Raw genomic sequence first — 15,697 nt, forward strand, 5'->3', positions numbered from 1 at the left:
ACCTGCCAGTAACCTTTACAAACAAACCAACGTACTTGCACATATTAAGTGCACAACTCTGGACACTTATCAGAGTATTGGTGTTCTGGTGTTTTGCAACATTGAAATTAGCTGTTATTTGCAATGAAATCTTTGATTGGAGTCATCTAGCCCGCTAAGGCAACTGAATGGGCAAGGAAATAGTCCCACAACAATAATTACTGAGAATAATAATTTGGATCTTATCTGCTACAAGTTGGTAATTGCTTCATGGAGTTTGTTCCTCTCCTCAGAATCTGCATTAGTCCATATATAGGAGCAATATTTTAAGAGCAGATACAGGCAGGTACATTACTCACCTCTGCACATACATAGACAAATACTCTCCTCCTCGCAATGGAAAAGAGGAGGTGCAGAGCAAAATTTGAAGGGGGAAAATAGTGGGTTTCTGATGTGAGTTAATAGACATTTGCAAAGCAGTGAATTGGGGTGGGGGTGGTGAAAAAGGGAGTATGGAGGGGCAATTAATGCCATTGTCACTGTTGAAGCAGCTTCTCCTCTAAGCCTATGGGAGTGAAATGCTATGGAGTAGCCACGCCACTGGATGACTGTGTTTTTGTTCTGGACTTTTCCAACTAAGTGGATAATCCCTATTAAGAGAGAGAGAGAGAGAGAGAGAGAGAGAGAGAGAAAATGGAAGAAAGAGGCATCAAACCTGAACTGATGGCTAAAGAATGTTGGTGACATCTGTGAAATTATTGTCTCCAAAATTGCCAATTCACGTTTTAAAAAATCTGTCTCTGGTTCCCTTCATATCATATGTATTTTCCAGTCTGGAAACGATGATTCAGCTGTTGAAGTATGACCTTCAAGAATTTGCGAGTGGTCTTTTCTGATCCATTTGCAGCAAGCCACGTTTTCGCAGAGAATTTCCAGCTTGATGAATCAGCCTTATGATACCCCTTTGAAGGAGTAATTACAAGTATTTTCTCTGAAGCTTGAACATCTCTGCTGGATATTGCTCTGTGGCAGCTGCCTGACATAGGAGCAGGACCATCTGCTCTTGCTCTTTCTTTCCCCTAGGAAAGAAGGCCTTTGGCCTTTTGGCCAGTAGCCTTGTCACGGGAGAAGAAGCTGTCACCATGTTCCTCAGGAACTTATCTTCTGCCCTTGCAAAATGGTGAGCAGCAGCAGGATGAGGAAGAGAAGAGGGACGGACATTCATAAAGAGGAGAAGATCTTGGTAGGGCCAAAGAGACCGCTCCGAAGCACTTGGGATGAAGGCAGTTGTTGCTGTGTGGGCTGACCCTGCCATTGGCACCACAAGGAGCTAAGGGGAAGAACATCAGACCCTGTTTGGCTAGCAGAGCCTGGAGTTTGGTTAGAGCTCATTCGAAGACAGAGTCAGAGTTTCTGTCTGTGGCATGACAAAGAGAACCATCACGGTCACCATGATTTCATTGCTGGAGGCAAGACCCGCTCACTGCAGCAATTATTTCTCATGAGAACCCCTTGTTTTAATCAACGAGCAAAGCTGCACGATGAACCAACAGGGGTTGTTAACCTACACCTCTCTGCTTTTGTGTGCCCATTGATTGAATGGGCTTTGCTCACCAAATGACACAAACATGGCCTGGAAATCAGTGGCTTGAAATGAACATGAGGCAGATACCAATTAGGGAACAAGGCATCGTTTATTGAAACAGTTACGGTGGTGACTAACTATTGGGATCCACTGCCCAGATGTGAGATAGACTCTCCTCTATGGGAGACCCTTTTGGGGCCAAGGATGAGAGGGGCACATGGTGTGTAATGGGGTGTTCACACAATCCCTGTGCCCAGGGTGGGGGAAGTCTGGGGAGAGTTGATAGATGGGTCTGTGTGGCCGCATAAACAGCTTAAATTGCTTCCAGTTCCAGTTTCTGAAGGCCCCTGATTTGAAGTCTGAAGGAAGATCTTTCAGATCCCTTGGGGGCAAAGTGGGGGGGGTTAAGCAAAGATTTTTTTTTTTCCTTTGCTGTGATCAGATGAAGTTGCAGGTGTCTGCTACAAGCAACAACAACATCACGTGTGTCATGAGGTCATCGTGCAAATGACGTGAATTATGTAATTTGTATCCGTGCAAATAAGATAATTTAGGCCATTTGTGTGAAGATGTCCCCAGGCGTGCGATGTCGTTCACTCCCTCCACAATTGCCCACGGGGAGGTCATCTTAGCCACAGACAGTGACCCCTCTCACCCCGGTCTCCTTTCGTCTCGTCTGCTCCAAGTCCTCCAAGATCTCCCACTTCTGATGCCCAGATGTATGAGCAACTAGAAGTAGGTGCTGGTTTGGATGAAGCTCAATATATTTGATAAAAAATGAAAAACAAAAAACAAAACAGGAACATTCAAGAAACATTAATTAATTCCAGGAAGTACATGGTCCCACACATTTCGTACAACAGGAAGAAAACAGTATGTTGGACATCTGGAAAAGTAATTACACCATAAGATGATACCTCCATGCACGCATCCGAAATACCACACAACTTTTTTTAATTTTTTTTTTTTAAGCTTCAGGAGCTTCTTAGATTTTTACCCTCCAAGGACACAACCATGTTTAATATTTTAATCTTTGTTCCCACGTTTACATTTCCAATTAGGGGGGAAATGTCTCCAAGCTACGAAATGACGTGTTTTCAGTACAATCTCATGTATATTTACTGAAGTCAATCTCACTGGATTTAGTTGTGCAATTTACTCCAAGAGAGGTGTTTAAATACTAGATAGGGCAGTCTTTCCCAGCTTGTGCTCTCTCTATATGTTAGGTGACAGCTTCCTGATTTGCAATGGTCCTGCTGGTTGGACTCTAAACAGATCTGGAGGGAACTGATAGAACAAAGACATGCAGCTTTGTCCTACCAATTCCATTTTGGAACTTCTCATCTCTCACCTTCCAGACTTCCATTATAACTCATGCCAAAAGGGAAAATCCAATTGAAACTGGAGTTAAACCGTAGCATTCCCCCTTTCTTTCTCCCCCTTTGCATATTTTCTTGAATTTTTCAACAGATTCTGCCTACGTTGTAGAAATAATAATAATTCCTAATGAGGCATGAAAACAATGTGCAGGATCTTCCCATCAACAAGGGAGAGGTTGAAGTTTTGTTTTGAAGTGTATTTTGCTGACCATGGATAAACTTAAGTCAGAATATGGAGACATTCACACGCACAAATCCTCTCTCTCTCACACACACACACACAGACATAGATATCCTGGTTGTTCTTTAAAAAAAAATGCCATCATGGTAAGAAGTTGAACTCCACTGGAGAAAAATATAGTCAAAATATTAACAACAATGAAAGCATCATCACAGCTAGTCAGGAAGACTTGATCTTTGGCTATTCCAAATGGAGTCCTTTGTGGGGGGGAAAGGAAACTCTTTAGCCTAACGGCCCCTTCATGCTTTTGGGCTGGTACATGGGCTGCTCCATCGGTATCATGCCAAAACAGTCTGAAGGATTGCAGTGACCTGCTTTCCCAGGAGGGCCAGTAATTCCTGGTGGCCCTGGGATGCCTGGAATACCCTGCTGCCCCATGGGCCCTGGAAGACCAATTTTCCCATAGCCTGGAGGCCCCTGGATCCCTGTAGAGAAGAAAAGAGAACCAGAAGGGGAGGGAAGCCATGTGAGATTCAAGCACTGTTGCGGCTTACGCATGTCTTTACTTTCCTGAACCTTTAGAAAGCATTGGAGAAGCCTTCCCCACAAGGATGTCCTCCAGATGGGTAGACATCAACTCCCCAAATTCTCCACTCCTAAGGATTCTGGAAGTGAGGTCCATACACCTGAAGAGTCTCCAGGTTGGGGAAAGGTGTGCTGGGGAGGGTTGTTTCCTTGTGAGGAAAGTCTTCAGGGGATGCTGATTTCAACCTATTACAAATCTCAACCCTGAGCCAGATGGGCTGGTATTGCTGTTGAAGGTCTCAGTCCGTAGCAGAACTGATGCTGACCCTCCAACACCACCTGAATGTTTCAATTTTTAGTCCTACCAGCAACACCGACGAAATCACATTAGCCTGCTCCAAAACTTATGAACAAGCTACTACTTTGGGTAACCAGAACAATACTTCCACCTCCTGTGCTACAAAGTTGGAACTGATCCAGGTATGCTTAACGGAACGTGGAGAGAAGTTTGGCCTTCTCTTCTAGGTTCACTGAGCTGGAGTAAGCCACCAGACTCTCTTCTTTTTTCCAGTTGCTAATAAGAGCAGGTTCCCCATTTCACTAGTGGTATACAGTAGACCTAACGGATGGATTTTTCCATCCCTTTCAATGACCATGAAAGTAACCATAATACAATGGTTTAAAAATGCTAAAGGAAGCAACAACACCGACAGGAAGAAGCTGCTTTCTGAATAAGGATATTCAGCAACCTTGGCTTGCTGAATATAGTAAGACTCTGAATGGTGAGGTCTGGTCTGCAGAAGGACCAGCAATTTGAATTCTATGCACGCTGTGGGTCTCAGTGATTTATAAAAGCAAAGGAGTGATGAAAGGAAGACCAATTTAACTGCAATTGCATCAGAGGAAAGCCACAGATACCTGGAGGGCCTGGTGGTCCAGTCTCCCCCATGATTCCAGTCCCTTTGTCTCCTTTTTCTCCTTTGATTCCGGGCTCACCTGCACCGAGGGAGAAAACACAAAAGTGAGTTGACCAACACCTCCCCTAACTGAGAGCATCAGGCGGCTTCTGAAATGGTTTGTGAAGAGTCTTGTTTGTACCTCTCTGGAATGGATAGATGTGATCACATCCTTGCCCAACTGGGATTAAGTAGTCATCTCAGAAAGCTGCTGGGACAAAGCTAGAAAGCCTAGGCACATCCCACCCACCCCTCCAAATTTTGGGGGCCACTTTCCCCTGCTGATTTGTCCTCAAGGTGACAAGAACCTACTGGCTGAGTTGTCATGTGCTTAACCTGGCTTCTGATTTAACCCATTTCCTAAATTCACACCAAACCTTACGGCCCTAACTAGCCAGGCCAGCTGGGTTTGCAGAGCATGCTAAGCCGTAGAAAACCCAGTCAAGGTCCAAGCTGCCTCTGCTGTGCAGTGGAACCCCCTGAGGGTCCTTCAAAGACCATCTCTAAGGCTATTTCTCTCAGGAGGAGGAACTACAAAGCTTACCTCTCATGCCTGGCAGGCCTTGCCGGCCCTCCCTTCCAATCTGTCCAGGCAGCCCTGGGGAACCAGGAGATCCCGGCCGTCCCGGCGCTCCGTCTTTACCAGGCGGTCCTGGTCTCCCCGGCTGGGAAGCGAATTCTACCGCTGAGACCGGCAGTCGGGGAGCGTAGTACGGCATCCGCTCTGCGGGACGAGAAGGGAGCTGGTGGTTTGCTTTGCTGATGAAGGGGTGGACAGGGGCTGGTGGGGTGAAGAAATGGGAAAGGCTGCTTTTCTGGGAGAGGGGCCTTCTCCATAGCAGCTGGATAAAAACAGGAGGAGGAGAAGCCTGAAAAGAGTCTTTGGAAGGACACATGTTCCCCTGAGAAGCTTGTTGAAAAGTTGATTTGGTTAAGTTAAGTTTGGTTAAGTTAAGTTTGGTTAAGTTAAGTTTGGTTAAGTTAAGTTTGGTTAAGTTAAGTTAAGAGTCACCCTTGGGGGAGATGGGTGGCATACAAATTTAACAAACAAACAAATAAATAAATAAGTGGCAATTTCCTTTTCTGAGAGACATTAAAGGCAAACTATTACCAACAAAGATACCATTGCAACTTTCTTGGTTTTTCTGGTTCCAGAAAATAAACTAACAAATAAAACAATTAATATAACCTTCCCTGGGCGCACCTGTATTTTTATAGCTGACCTCCTTCAGGAATTATACAAACTATTGATTAGGACTGCTTCTGCAATCTTGTTTTGTCTTTATCGTTAATGGTTTTATTATCTGAAATTGTAATGTTTCAGTTTACCGCAACATCTTTCAGTCCATTTCCAGTCTGGTTGGCAGGAATGATGGGTCAGGAGAGGGTTAGTTTTAATTCATAGCAGGCCTAGGGGTACTTGTGGTTAAAATACGTCCTCCTGGTCAACTGGGTCATGTGATCACAAATAAGAGGCTTATTGAGAGAAATTCTCAATTCCACACTTGAGATGGGAGCCTAGAACAGCCTTGCCGAAGAGGGCTTTTCTCAGCATTTTCTCCTTTTGCTTATTTGTATTTTCAAGACTGCCTGGGGGGCGCTGAAAAAGATAGAGGCTGGAGGAATATATCTGGCTTCTGACCCTGATCGGCCTATTGCTAGCTTTCATTTATTTTCTTCTCTTGAACTGTTAAAAGAAAAAAAAAGAAAAGAAAGAAAGCCGCTTGGGGAAGCTGGGGTATTGGATATTATTGATTTTTTTTAAAAAAAGTCATTTATCAGGTAGAGTGGCAAGGGGTTCTGCAGGGAAGTGATCAGAAAATTCAAGATGGTGTCTGTGAACATGAGATGGAAGCTTCACCCCCTTTTAATGTGTGGATACATGTAAAAAGGAGCGAGGCTTTGATTACATAGCTGTGGCCTCCTTCTTGACTCTTTGGACCCCACTCCTGGGCAGAGGGGCCCATGTAGCAAGGATTCTGAAAGCCTCCTTAGAAGAAGGATCTAAACTGCATGCAAATTCAGAGTTTTCCCTGTAGGGTTTTGTAGGCCTAATGCAAACAAGGATGCTTGGGGTTTCTGGCATGGATGCTATGATAAGGAAGCTTACAAGACCAAGTCTGCTCTGGCCCTGTGGATGTCCGAGGCAGAAAAAACAAAATAGATCAGAACTGAAATGACCTTCTCTGTGGTGGAGTTTGGGGCAGGAAATGCTCTCGGCTTCCAAATCCCAACCTGCCTCATTTCCTGCCCATCTGGCTAACTGCTTGGTTTTCTCAGGTCTCCAACCTGCCCCTGCAACCCACTTGGTGCTTCCCCCTGCCCTCAATCCACTCCCATCACCAACCATCAAACATTTTGTGCATCTCTTCTCTGATGAACATCCGGATTTGGTCATAGCTGATGACATCTCCCTGGTGATAAAAAACAAGGAAGAAGGAAAGCAGAAGTCAGCTGCCTTCTTGTCTGGCATGTAAAGCTGTCCAATTTGATTGCTGTCATGTGCTCAGCTTCACCCAGTGCCCAACATGCAGCCTTCTCCCAAGCTCCAGGAAATCTTTCAGGACTGAAGCTGCTGTTGACAAACTGCCAGCAGTGGGCCCCACCATCTTCTTCCTTCCACACCTATTCCTTCCCTGGGAGAAAGAGTGGGCTGCTGGGGACTACAACTATCAATCTTTCAGCATGCTGGTATTTTAACTTCCTCCCATCCTTGAGAAGCAATGCTTTGTGGGACATTCTGGGGCTCCTCAGTCACGGATACTGGACAAGCAACCCCTCCCCTGCTTAACAACAGGCAGGATTCCCGTTTGGCAACCTTGTACGTTGGAGTGGTGGCATTTGCATCCTAGGAAGCTCTGAACTGCACTGTGACTCCCCAGCAGTTCTGAATTGTTGGAGAAGCTGAGAAAGGTCGGGCCCGTGATGTCATGGCCAAGGGGAATTTGAACTTGGAGTGTTCCCCACTCAGTTGCACCACTTGGTTCTTCAAAATGCCTAAGCACTTTTTGGCACCTTGCACATCAGTGAAGTTGTGTGAAGGTCTCTTTCAAGTAAGTACCATCCACTGGTGGTACATCCTAGAGCCCATCTAACAAGATAGACATCTCCTCTAACTGCATCTACTTTTAGACTGAACCAAAATGTTGGCATTACAGAGGACTGACCAGTTCAGCTCCTTGTTGCATTGCACCCATCACCCTTCCTTCCACTGTCCTCCTCATTGTCTTTGCCTTAGTTCTTACCGATGTCCCCGGCAATCCTGGGTTCCCAGGGTTCCCCGTGGGGCCAGGTGGACCAGGCTGTCCTCTCTCCCCAGGGGACCCACGTGGTCCCATAGGGCCCATTTCGCCGCTTTTTCCTGGGGCTCCTGGCACCCCTGCTCTGCCTTTCTCTCCAGGGTGCCCCATCTCCCCTTGAGGGCCATGGTCCCCCTGAAAGAAGAAAGAGGACAAGTCCATGAAAGGTCATCATGGGAGAAGAGGCTGACATTCACTCCCAAAGGTGTCCCACTTACTTTCTGTCCAGAAAGACCAGGAAGACCTTGTTTTCCAGGAGACCCCTATGGAAAAGTAAGTAGAAGTCTTCAACATAGTGATAAATACGCATAATGCATTTGAGTGGAAGAGAGAGTTAGCTTAATGCCACTTTTGTCCCATCAAATGGCCCACATCCTACCACTTGACTTGAAGCCTTTCACCTGTCCTATATAGGAGGTGCTCCTTGCCCATTGCTCCCCACCATCACAGTGTAACATTAGAAAGGAAGCATTGGAAGTTAACTTCCAGGAAGCAGAGAAAGTCGTGTGCAAAGGGAGGGAATGCAGTAGTTGGAGGTACATGCAAGGTGGGCCAACCAGAGCATGCCAAGGGCTGACTCCCAAGAAACAGTTCGCATCTGTGGCAGAATACACCACTTATCTCAGGAATCTTGCTGCCGCAAGATTATCATGGTTAATAGCTGAAATGGCCTTGAAGAGTTTTGGGATTGGGAAAAAATGGGCTAAAGCTTTTTCCCCCTGGGCAAGCCATCGAAAGAAGGGCACTCTTCTTTCTGTCCCTGGTCCATCTTGCCCACGTGTGTGAATGAATAATGTGAACATGTAGGTGGCTTCCTCCATTGCTACAGTGGGCCATTCCCATGTTTGGTTCTGAGATGGTGGGTAAAGAAGGAATCTTCTATTCAGGAAGGTGATACAGATAAGAGACACCATACCTCTTTGCCTGTCAGTCCATCTGAGCCTGGCTCACCCTAGGAATCAACAAGAAAATAAGAGAAAAAGAGGATGTTATTTTCATTTCTCTACTAATGGGTCCAAATTCAAATACTGGCTTAGTTATTAGCCTCTTTGTGTGTCTCTTGGCCTAATATTGCACAAAGAATTAAGAATTAAGACTAGGGACCATTACAAACCATCCGTACACCCATCCATCTATCCTCAATAAGAGCATTTTCCCACAAGCTCCTCTTATGATTGATTCTGAAGCATGTTGACTCCATCATGCCACACTCACCGGTGGACCAGGGTGACCTGGTGTTCCTGGCTGGCCTGGGAGCCCACTGAGGCCTCTTTCTCCAGGAGATCCCCGCTCACCTTTCTGACCCTGGAAAGAGGAGAGTCGGCATCAGAAACTGTTGGAGGCAACCAAGGAGATGCTGCTGGAAGGCAAAGCTTTGTGGCAACTCCTTCAGATGACAGGCTCCACAGCACTCTTCCCAATGCATGACTGCTCTGGGATTCATTGTGGTGGAAGAGCATCAAGGTGCCCCTTCCAGTTGTGGCAGAGGGGCTGCTTCTGTATACATAGACAAGCGTGGGCAACTTTCTGGCATGCTTCTTTCCACACATCTGCTTCTTCACTGGAAAGAAAGCAGAGGTGAACTTGGCAGTGGGGACAGGGACAAAGGTCTTTCTTCATCAAGTCTTGAGGAGCCAGTCTCACCCTACATCCAGAAAAATTCATGGCGAAATATTTAGCCAAGTGCTAGAAAAATGTTGGCCGAGCAGCACAGAGCATTTCTATTTTGCTAGATGTTAGTTTTTCCCAACATGGCAGTCTCTAGATGTACTGGACTGCATCCTCCTTGGCCCCTGGGATTGGGGTGGCTAAGAAGATGGGCACTGCAATCCAGGATGTCTGGACCCATCTGGTTGGGGAAGGATGGGAAGTTCTTCTTGGGAGCAACTGCACACTCTGCAGTGTAATACCAAGTTATAAAGTAACCTTCTAAAATGGCATCTTAACAATTGACAATTCCAGTGAAAGTTTCCTGGAGACAATCAGATCATTTTCTTATTTGGTTGGAAATGGTTTTGGAGGTAGGGATTCCCCATCTTGCAAAGAAATGGGAAAGGGTTCCAATGGGGACAGGTTTCCAAGCTCCAAGAATGAATGATTCCTATTCTTTGGCTCCATTCAGAAGTGAAGAGGATCGGCGCTGGATCAGACCTAAGAGGCTCAGAGCCTGAGGTTAGTTAAGAACCAAGAAGAGCAGGGAGGATACTCACAACTCCAGCAAGACCTGATGGACCAGGCTGGCCAGGGCTTCCAGGTGGACCCTGAACAGGCAGAGAAAATTGCAGAAGGATGTAAGAATATAGATACACCTGTCACCAATGAGCATTTCCCCAGTGAGCCTCCCTCTGTCTTTCATGTATAAAAAATAAATCCAAAATGAATTATTCGCAGTAGAGTTAGCAATGGACATCTAAACAGCCATCTTTAAAAAGTTCTCTTGGGTACAGCTTTAGAACGCTCAGAAATATTCATTCACCATGTCAGGACATTCACTGAATAGAAGGGAGATAAACCTGGAGTAGCCATGTTTCTTGTTCACACGTTAAGTCTGAACAAGAAACTGATTTCTTGTTCTCAGAAGGTATCTGATTTTCACATCACAAATGTTATTTAAGTGAGGGGCAACCTGGTCTCTCCCTTCTTAAATCTCTGTTCTTATCTGCCCAGGTATCCTTCACCCAGCCTGCCTTGGGCTGCAGAGAAGCATATCGCACATGGCCAATTAAGGCAGGGGGCTGTTTAGCTTCCTGCTACCCCACATCCCTTTCCAGTGGAGGAATCAGAAGTCCCCAGATGTGAACGTGTGAATATGGCAGCTCTGAGTAAGCAAACACAGTGGTCTGTGCTGTCTAGTTTGGCTCTGGTTAAAATTCTAATGTGCAAATGTTAGGGTTTCTATTCCTTATTAAAGGAAAGGGTTTCCAAAATGCTTCACAAGTATACTCCAGTTGATGCCTAATTACAGATGGATTGAGAGCTATAGAATTAAGATTTGGCAAAGACTATTCAGTGGATAAAGTGGAACATGAATTTCTAAATATCAGTCCAGCTGAGATTAAGCTGCATTGAAATGTACAGAACAAGTTACTTGCAATAACTGAAGTTTAACAGTTTCCATCCAGCTTTGGAGTGACTAATTTTTAATCCCTGGATTGGGAATAGAATCTGCAAGTGGAGTATTTTATTCTGAATATCTTCAGGACTGCCTGTTAATTCTGTGGAATATGTTTGGTGTGTGTGTGTGTGTTTTCCAATTTAGGTAATTTAAAAACTAAACTGTGAATGGTGCTTTTTTTTTTTTTTAATTAGAATTACCAATTTTGAAAAAATGGGAATTCAGGGAGGGCCGAAACAGCACAAACTGAGAATTTAACAGTTGGGATTTATATTTTGGCTTTTATGCCAAGCAGTACCTGGTTTTAGCAGGGGTTCAGAAGCCTGACCTGGTCGCTTTATGGACACCTTAGCCACCCAGCTATAAATCTGCTTATCCAAAACCCAAGAAAGAGTATTTTGACTTACACCATGTCCAGGAGGGCCTGGTCTACCTTGAGGCCCCAGAGGACCTGGCTCCCCCTGGAGAAGGAAAAGAACGTTAGAGCGAATACACGTCTCTGTTGAGAGATCCTTGGAGCAAGTTATATAGATGCATTGCCAAGGACTTCTTGGGCAAGTGGTGACTATGGTAATCAATTCCATAGCGCTGAAACAAGAATGTTTTGAGCCATGTACACAGGACTGTGCCTTGTCTACTGATCCCTGGTTGCATCTACTTCTGCAAAGCATACGCTTGCACGGCAAGCTTTCTTCCCTTGGCATAGCACCTATTCTGTGTCTGCATAACATAATAATCTGCATGGCACAAGCTTATCTAGGAGGAAGCTTTGTAGTGAAGATTGCTGCTGCATCAGGGTCCCCCATTCTCTACATTCACATACACACCTGTACTTACAGGTACAAGGGAACTAAGGAAAACTACTAGTGGAGGAATTAATCTTGTGGTTTAACTTTGCTCTCCTCCCAACATCTTGCTAATTCCAGCCCACTTCCTTCGTCCCATGGAACACAACTGAAAGTATCATGAACGGAGCCATCTGTATATTTTTGTATGTTTCCATCCTTCATCTACTCTGCAGATGAGTTCTGTTTCTTACTCGCAGTATACTATGACAATGAAAGGAGACCCAGGAACTCACTTCCACATATGCATAGACCTCCCACTGCTGAGTCAGTTCCAAGTCCAGGCGAACACATGTACAGAATCAGTCTCAGGAGTGGATCCCGCACACCTCAATTCACTTTTGGCTGGACGCTGATAACTCACCTCAGCTCCAGGTCGGCCAGGATTTCCGGGACTTCCTGGTTTACCACAGTCACCCTAGAAAGTCAAGTAGGCATGGCTTGTAATGTTTGTATTATGGTAGATATAAAGCAATAGAAGCCCATCTTCTAGCAAACTCCCTAGTCTTCTTGCTCAACCAACCTCATTAACAGATGCATGTGAGGACAGGCCTGTCCCCCTCACTGTCCTAGTGGGCCCAAGTCTGTGAATGCACTGGCACAGCCAAATACACCTGTGTGATTGAAATGGGGTGTGAAGCTGCCTGGGGCCAGATCAAATCAATGGTCCACAGGGACCAAGGTGAGCTCCTCCAGCATTCTCCAACCTTCTAATGTTGGGTTTCAATCCCCAGCTTTTTCAAAGGCCATTCTCAATGGGAATTCAGGGGGTTGGAATCTAGGGCACCTGGAGGACATAAGTTTGGGTCTGCTCTGATTGGTAGTAGTTCTCCAAAGTCTACTTGAGATCTTTTTACTGAAGCCCCTTTTGCTCTTAGCACTGCAATCAGTGTCCAAAGGGCATTGCAACGTATACTTTCATATCAGCTTTGTGTCTTATGGACTCTGTGTTTAAAAAGGAGGAGGAAGATAAAAGCAATTCTAAAACATGACAGATCCTGAGGCCTGAATAAATTTGCAAGTTGCGTTGCGCTGAAAATTATACACATTCAACCTCAGTTTCTTCATCAGTAAAATGTGCACACTAAAATTATCGCAATGCCATAATTTCATACGAAGTGCAAAAAGCAGAATATGACTAGGGATGCAAAATTCAGCTTCTGAGGTGAAACTTCTAGCTATTTTTTCTGGGCCCAATTGCACATGTCAAGAATCAATTGGACAGCGTTATAATTGGTGATTTTAGTAGATATCGGAATTTTTGCTGTGGTATTATGTCTAGATTGACCCTTTCTGCATTTATCATGTGATGAATACACAGATACTAACTGACCAGGCAATGGAGAAGTCACATGGGGATAAATCAAATGGTATAGACTTATGTGGGAATAAAACTAAGACGAACTGAATGGAGTACTATTTAATTTTTACAATATCCTTGGAGGTTCTGTTATTGGCAGATGATCTTCACCCATTTCTGGCTTCAGAGCAGGTTACTCAGGCTGAGTCTGCTTGGTTGACCTGGTGGGTGAACTTCACCTGGGGATCACCTAGAAAGAGTTGTTCCTCAAAACAGGGGCTTTGAAGATGTCTCTCAGTCTCCGATATTTTTCAGGTTCTACATGCAACTAGCAGGAGTGCTGTTGCACAATCAGTGGGTTGATGACCCTCAAACCTGTTTTTGTAACATTGTCAGGAAACAGTCATGAACACTGGCCTGCAGTTGATAATGTTGGACGTGTGACTTCAGTGGCACACACTCTTCAGCACTTTGTCACCTACTGACCACAAGGGCAAGGGACAGTGGGACATAGAGAGAGAGTTATGAATTTATTATCTCCCTCTCTTTGTCTAATACTCTGTCTGCTCCTTATCTCTGAGACAGCTAATCTCAAATCACTGTCTCTGCTTTTTCTCCCAGGTACACACATAAAGAGCACATTCTCTTTCTGGTAAGATGTAGTTTGCTAGATGCTAGGCTTTGCCTATCCCTATCATATATTTCCTGAAAATAAATCTCATTTCTGTTATAATTATAAAAACTGCTGCATTGCTCAGGTTAGACTCCCACCTTCAGGAATAAATGTATGCAGAAATGTTTTCTCTCCCACAGATAATGGATTGCATATAGAGTAATATATTGAAAATGCACCCACACAAGACAGGAATGCTGACTGGGAGGGTCACCTTTCTAGAGAAGTGATAGATCTCCCCATTCTGAATGAGGTGACATAGTTCTGGAAGAAGCAAGTATGCAGTTAGGAGCCGCTTCTAGATTTGAAGCTCTGTCATATTTCCCAGACTGAGGCAACCACCAGAAGTACCTTTGTTCAGCTTGGCTGGTTGGCCAACTGGAAGAAAATGACCTTGATAATGTGGTGCCCGAGCTTGACGTCTGCAACATGTTCTTTGTGGGCCTACCTCTAGGTCTGACAGAAGCCAGACTGAGCTCTCCAAGAACTCATCTGGGGTAAAAGTATATCATCTTTTGCCTATTTTCTTTCCAGGCAAAACACAAAGGACTGGTTATTGCCTTTATAAGATTTCTGCAGTTTGTATCAAGGCTTCTTGAAAAAATGCCTCTTGCTGTATGGTTCAGGGTCTGCTAGAGTTCTCTTTGTGGCCACCCAGTTTTCTGGAATGCATTTTCTACTGAATTGTGGCAAGTCTTGGTTTAAAAGCTCTTAAGACCAAGCACCTTCGAAAAAAAGGTTTTTAGCTGTTGATTTTCAAGTTGTTAGCTGTGACCAGTGTTTTTAAGATTTCTAGTTTAATTTCGTGTTGTGTTTATTGTAAGCTGTGAAGAGTCTTGATAGGTTATAACAGGTTTACACAACTGTATGTTTGTTCCAAAGGAGCTCTTAGATCTTCCCTTCTGTGTTTTCATCGTTATGAAAATCACAACAATTAGTGATTAATATGAGTAAGAATTATGATTTTTAGTATTCAGACTCAATTTACTTTGGCCTTTCCAATTTTCAGGCAAGGAGAAACCATCCTGTGGAGGACATATTTTACCAGTTTGACATGAGGTTGAATAAATGAGGATGAACACATATCACATTTTGATCCTGCAATGACTGACAAGGCTAACCTTCTGTCCTGGCAGGCCAGGGTGGCCTGGTTTCCCTTTGAATCCCTAGAGAGAAGAAAAAGAAAACATTAGAGAGACTATAAAATTTGCTACTAGATCAAAGTCAGCAGGCCCTGAACAGTTCAGCTTCAGAGCTGCCAACTGATCAGAAACCCACCTCCCCACAAAAGAACCTGGCTTGATCTAGTATCTGGCAACAATCATACAGCTGAAAACAGCTGTTAAACATCTGCATGTCAAGACAATGCTAAAAGGGCAACTAGGGTCTAGCTGCTGAAAAGTTGGCATCATCAGATCTCCCAGTGCAGGAAAGAGACCCAGTGATCAATGGAAGCAGCAGCCTCTGCTCCCCTCTTCCCCTAAGTCCAGCAGAGTCTTGGCTGGCCAACAACTTACTGGAGGTCCCATCATTCCTGGAGGTCCCGGTGGTCCTGAGTCACCCTAGAAGAAGCCAAGAGTTAGTACTAGTGAAAGGAAGAAATCTGTGCCATTCCAAGATTTCAGAAGAATGGTTAATCTATCTTCTCCCCCTTCCCACCCAGGTAAATGAGTCCAGCCTCCTTTCCTAGAAGGTGTACAACCCCCACCTTGCCATTACTCTCAAGGAACTGAAGGCCAGCTGACACCAAACTGTTTTAATGAGTCACTTTTCAATCCTAAAGAGACAGCAGGGACTGTAGGATGTAACTTATTACGAGGGGATCTTTCATGTGGACATTGTAAGTAAGGATGGCGTAAT

The 15,697-nt window shown here is 44.8% G+C and overlaps 1 protein-coding gene across 6 annotated transcripts in view; it reads right to left on the minus strand.

Moving 5' to 3' along the window:
- Positions 1-1,922: 1,922 nt before the first annotated feature.
- The window catches only part of COL16A1 (collagen type XVI alpha 1 chain), a 168,723-nt gene continuing 154,948 nt past the window's right edge, over positions 1,923-15,697 (minus strand). For all 6 annotated transcript variants that reach the window (XM_088153479.1, XM_088153471.1, XM_088153467.1 and 3 more), the window contains 13 exons: positions 15,355-15,399; positions 14,959-15,003; positions 12,229-12,282; positions 11,427-11,480; positions 10,115-10,165; positions 9,120-9,209; positions 8,821-8,856; positions 8,123-8,167; positions 7,851-8,039; positions 6,953-7,019; positions 5,150-5,329; positions 4,568-4,645; positions 1,923-3,609 (listed from right to left, as the gene is read on the minus strand). In XM_088153479.1, coding sequence (XP_088009605.1) covers positions 3,407-3,609; positions 4,568-4,645; positions 5,150-5,329; positions 6,953-7,019; positions 7,851-8,039; positions 8,123-8,167; positions 8,821-8,856; positions 9,120-9,209; positions 10,115-10,165; positions 11,427-11,480; positions 12,229-12,282; positions 14,959-15,003; positions 15,355-15,399 — 1,137 coding nt within the window. In that variant the 3' untranslated portion in view covers positions 1,923-3,406. The remainder of the gene's footprint in view (positions 3,610-4,567; positions 4,646-5,149; positions 5,330-6,952; positions 7,020-7,850; positions 8,040-8,122; positions 8,168-8,820; positions 8,857-9,119; positions 9,210-10,114; positions 10,166-11,426; positions 11,481-12,228; positions 12,283-14,958; positions 15,004-15,354; positions 15,400-15,697) is intronic.

The sequence above is a fragment of the Python bivittatus genome, unplaced genomic scaffold (assembly GCF_059951505.1).
Source record: "Python bivittatus isolate LINGU-HERP-01145 unplaced genomic scaffold, Pbiv_v1 ctg000040_np1212, whole genome shotgun sequence".
Classification (NCBI taxonomy): domain Eukaryota; kingdom Metazoa; phylum Chordata; class Lepidosauria; order Squamata; family Pythonidae; genus Python; species Python bivittatus.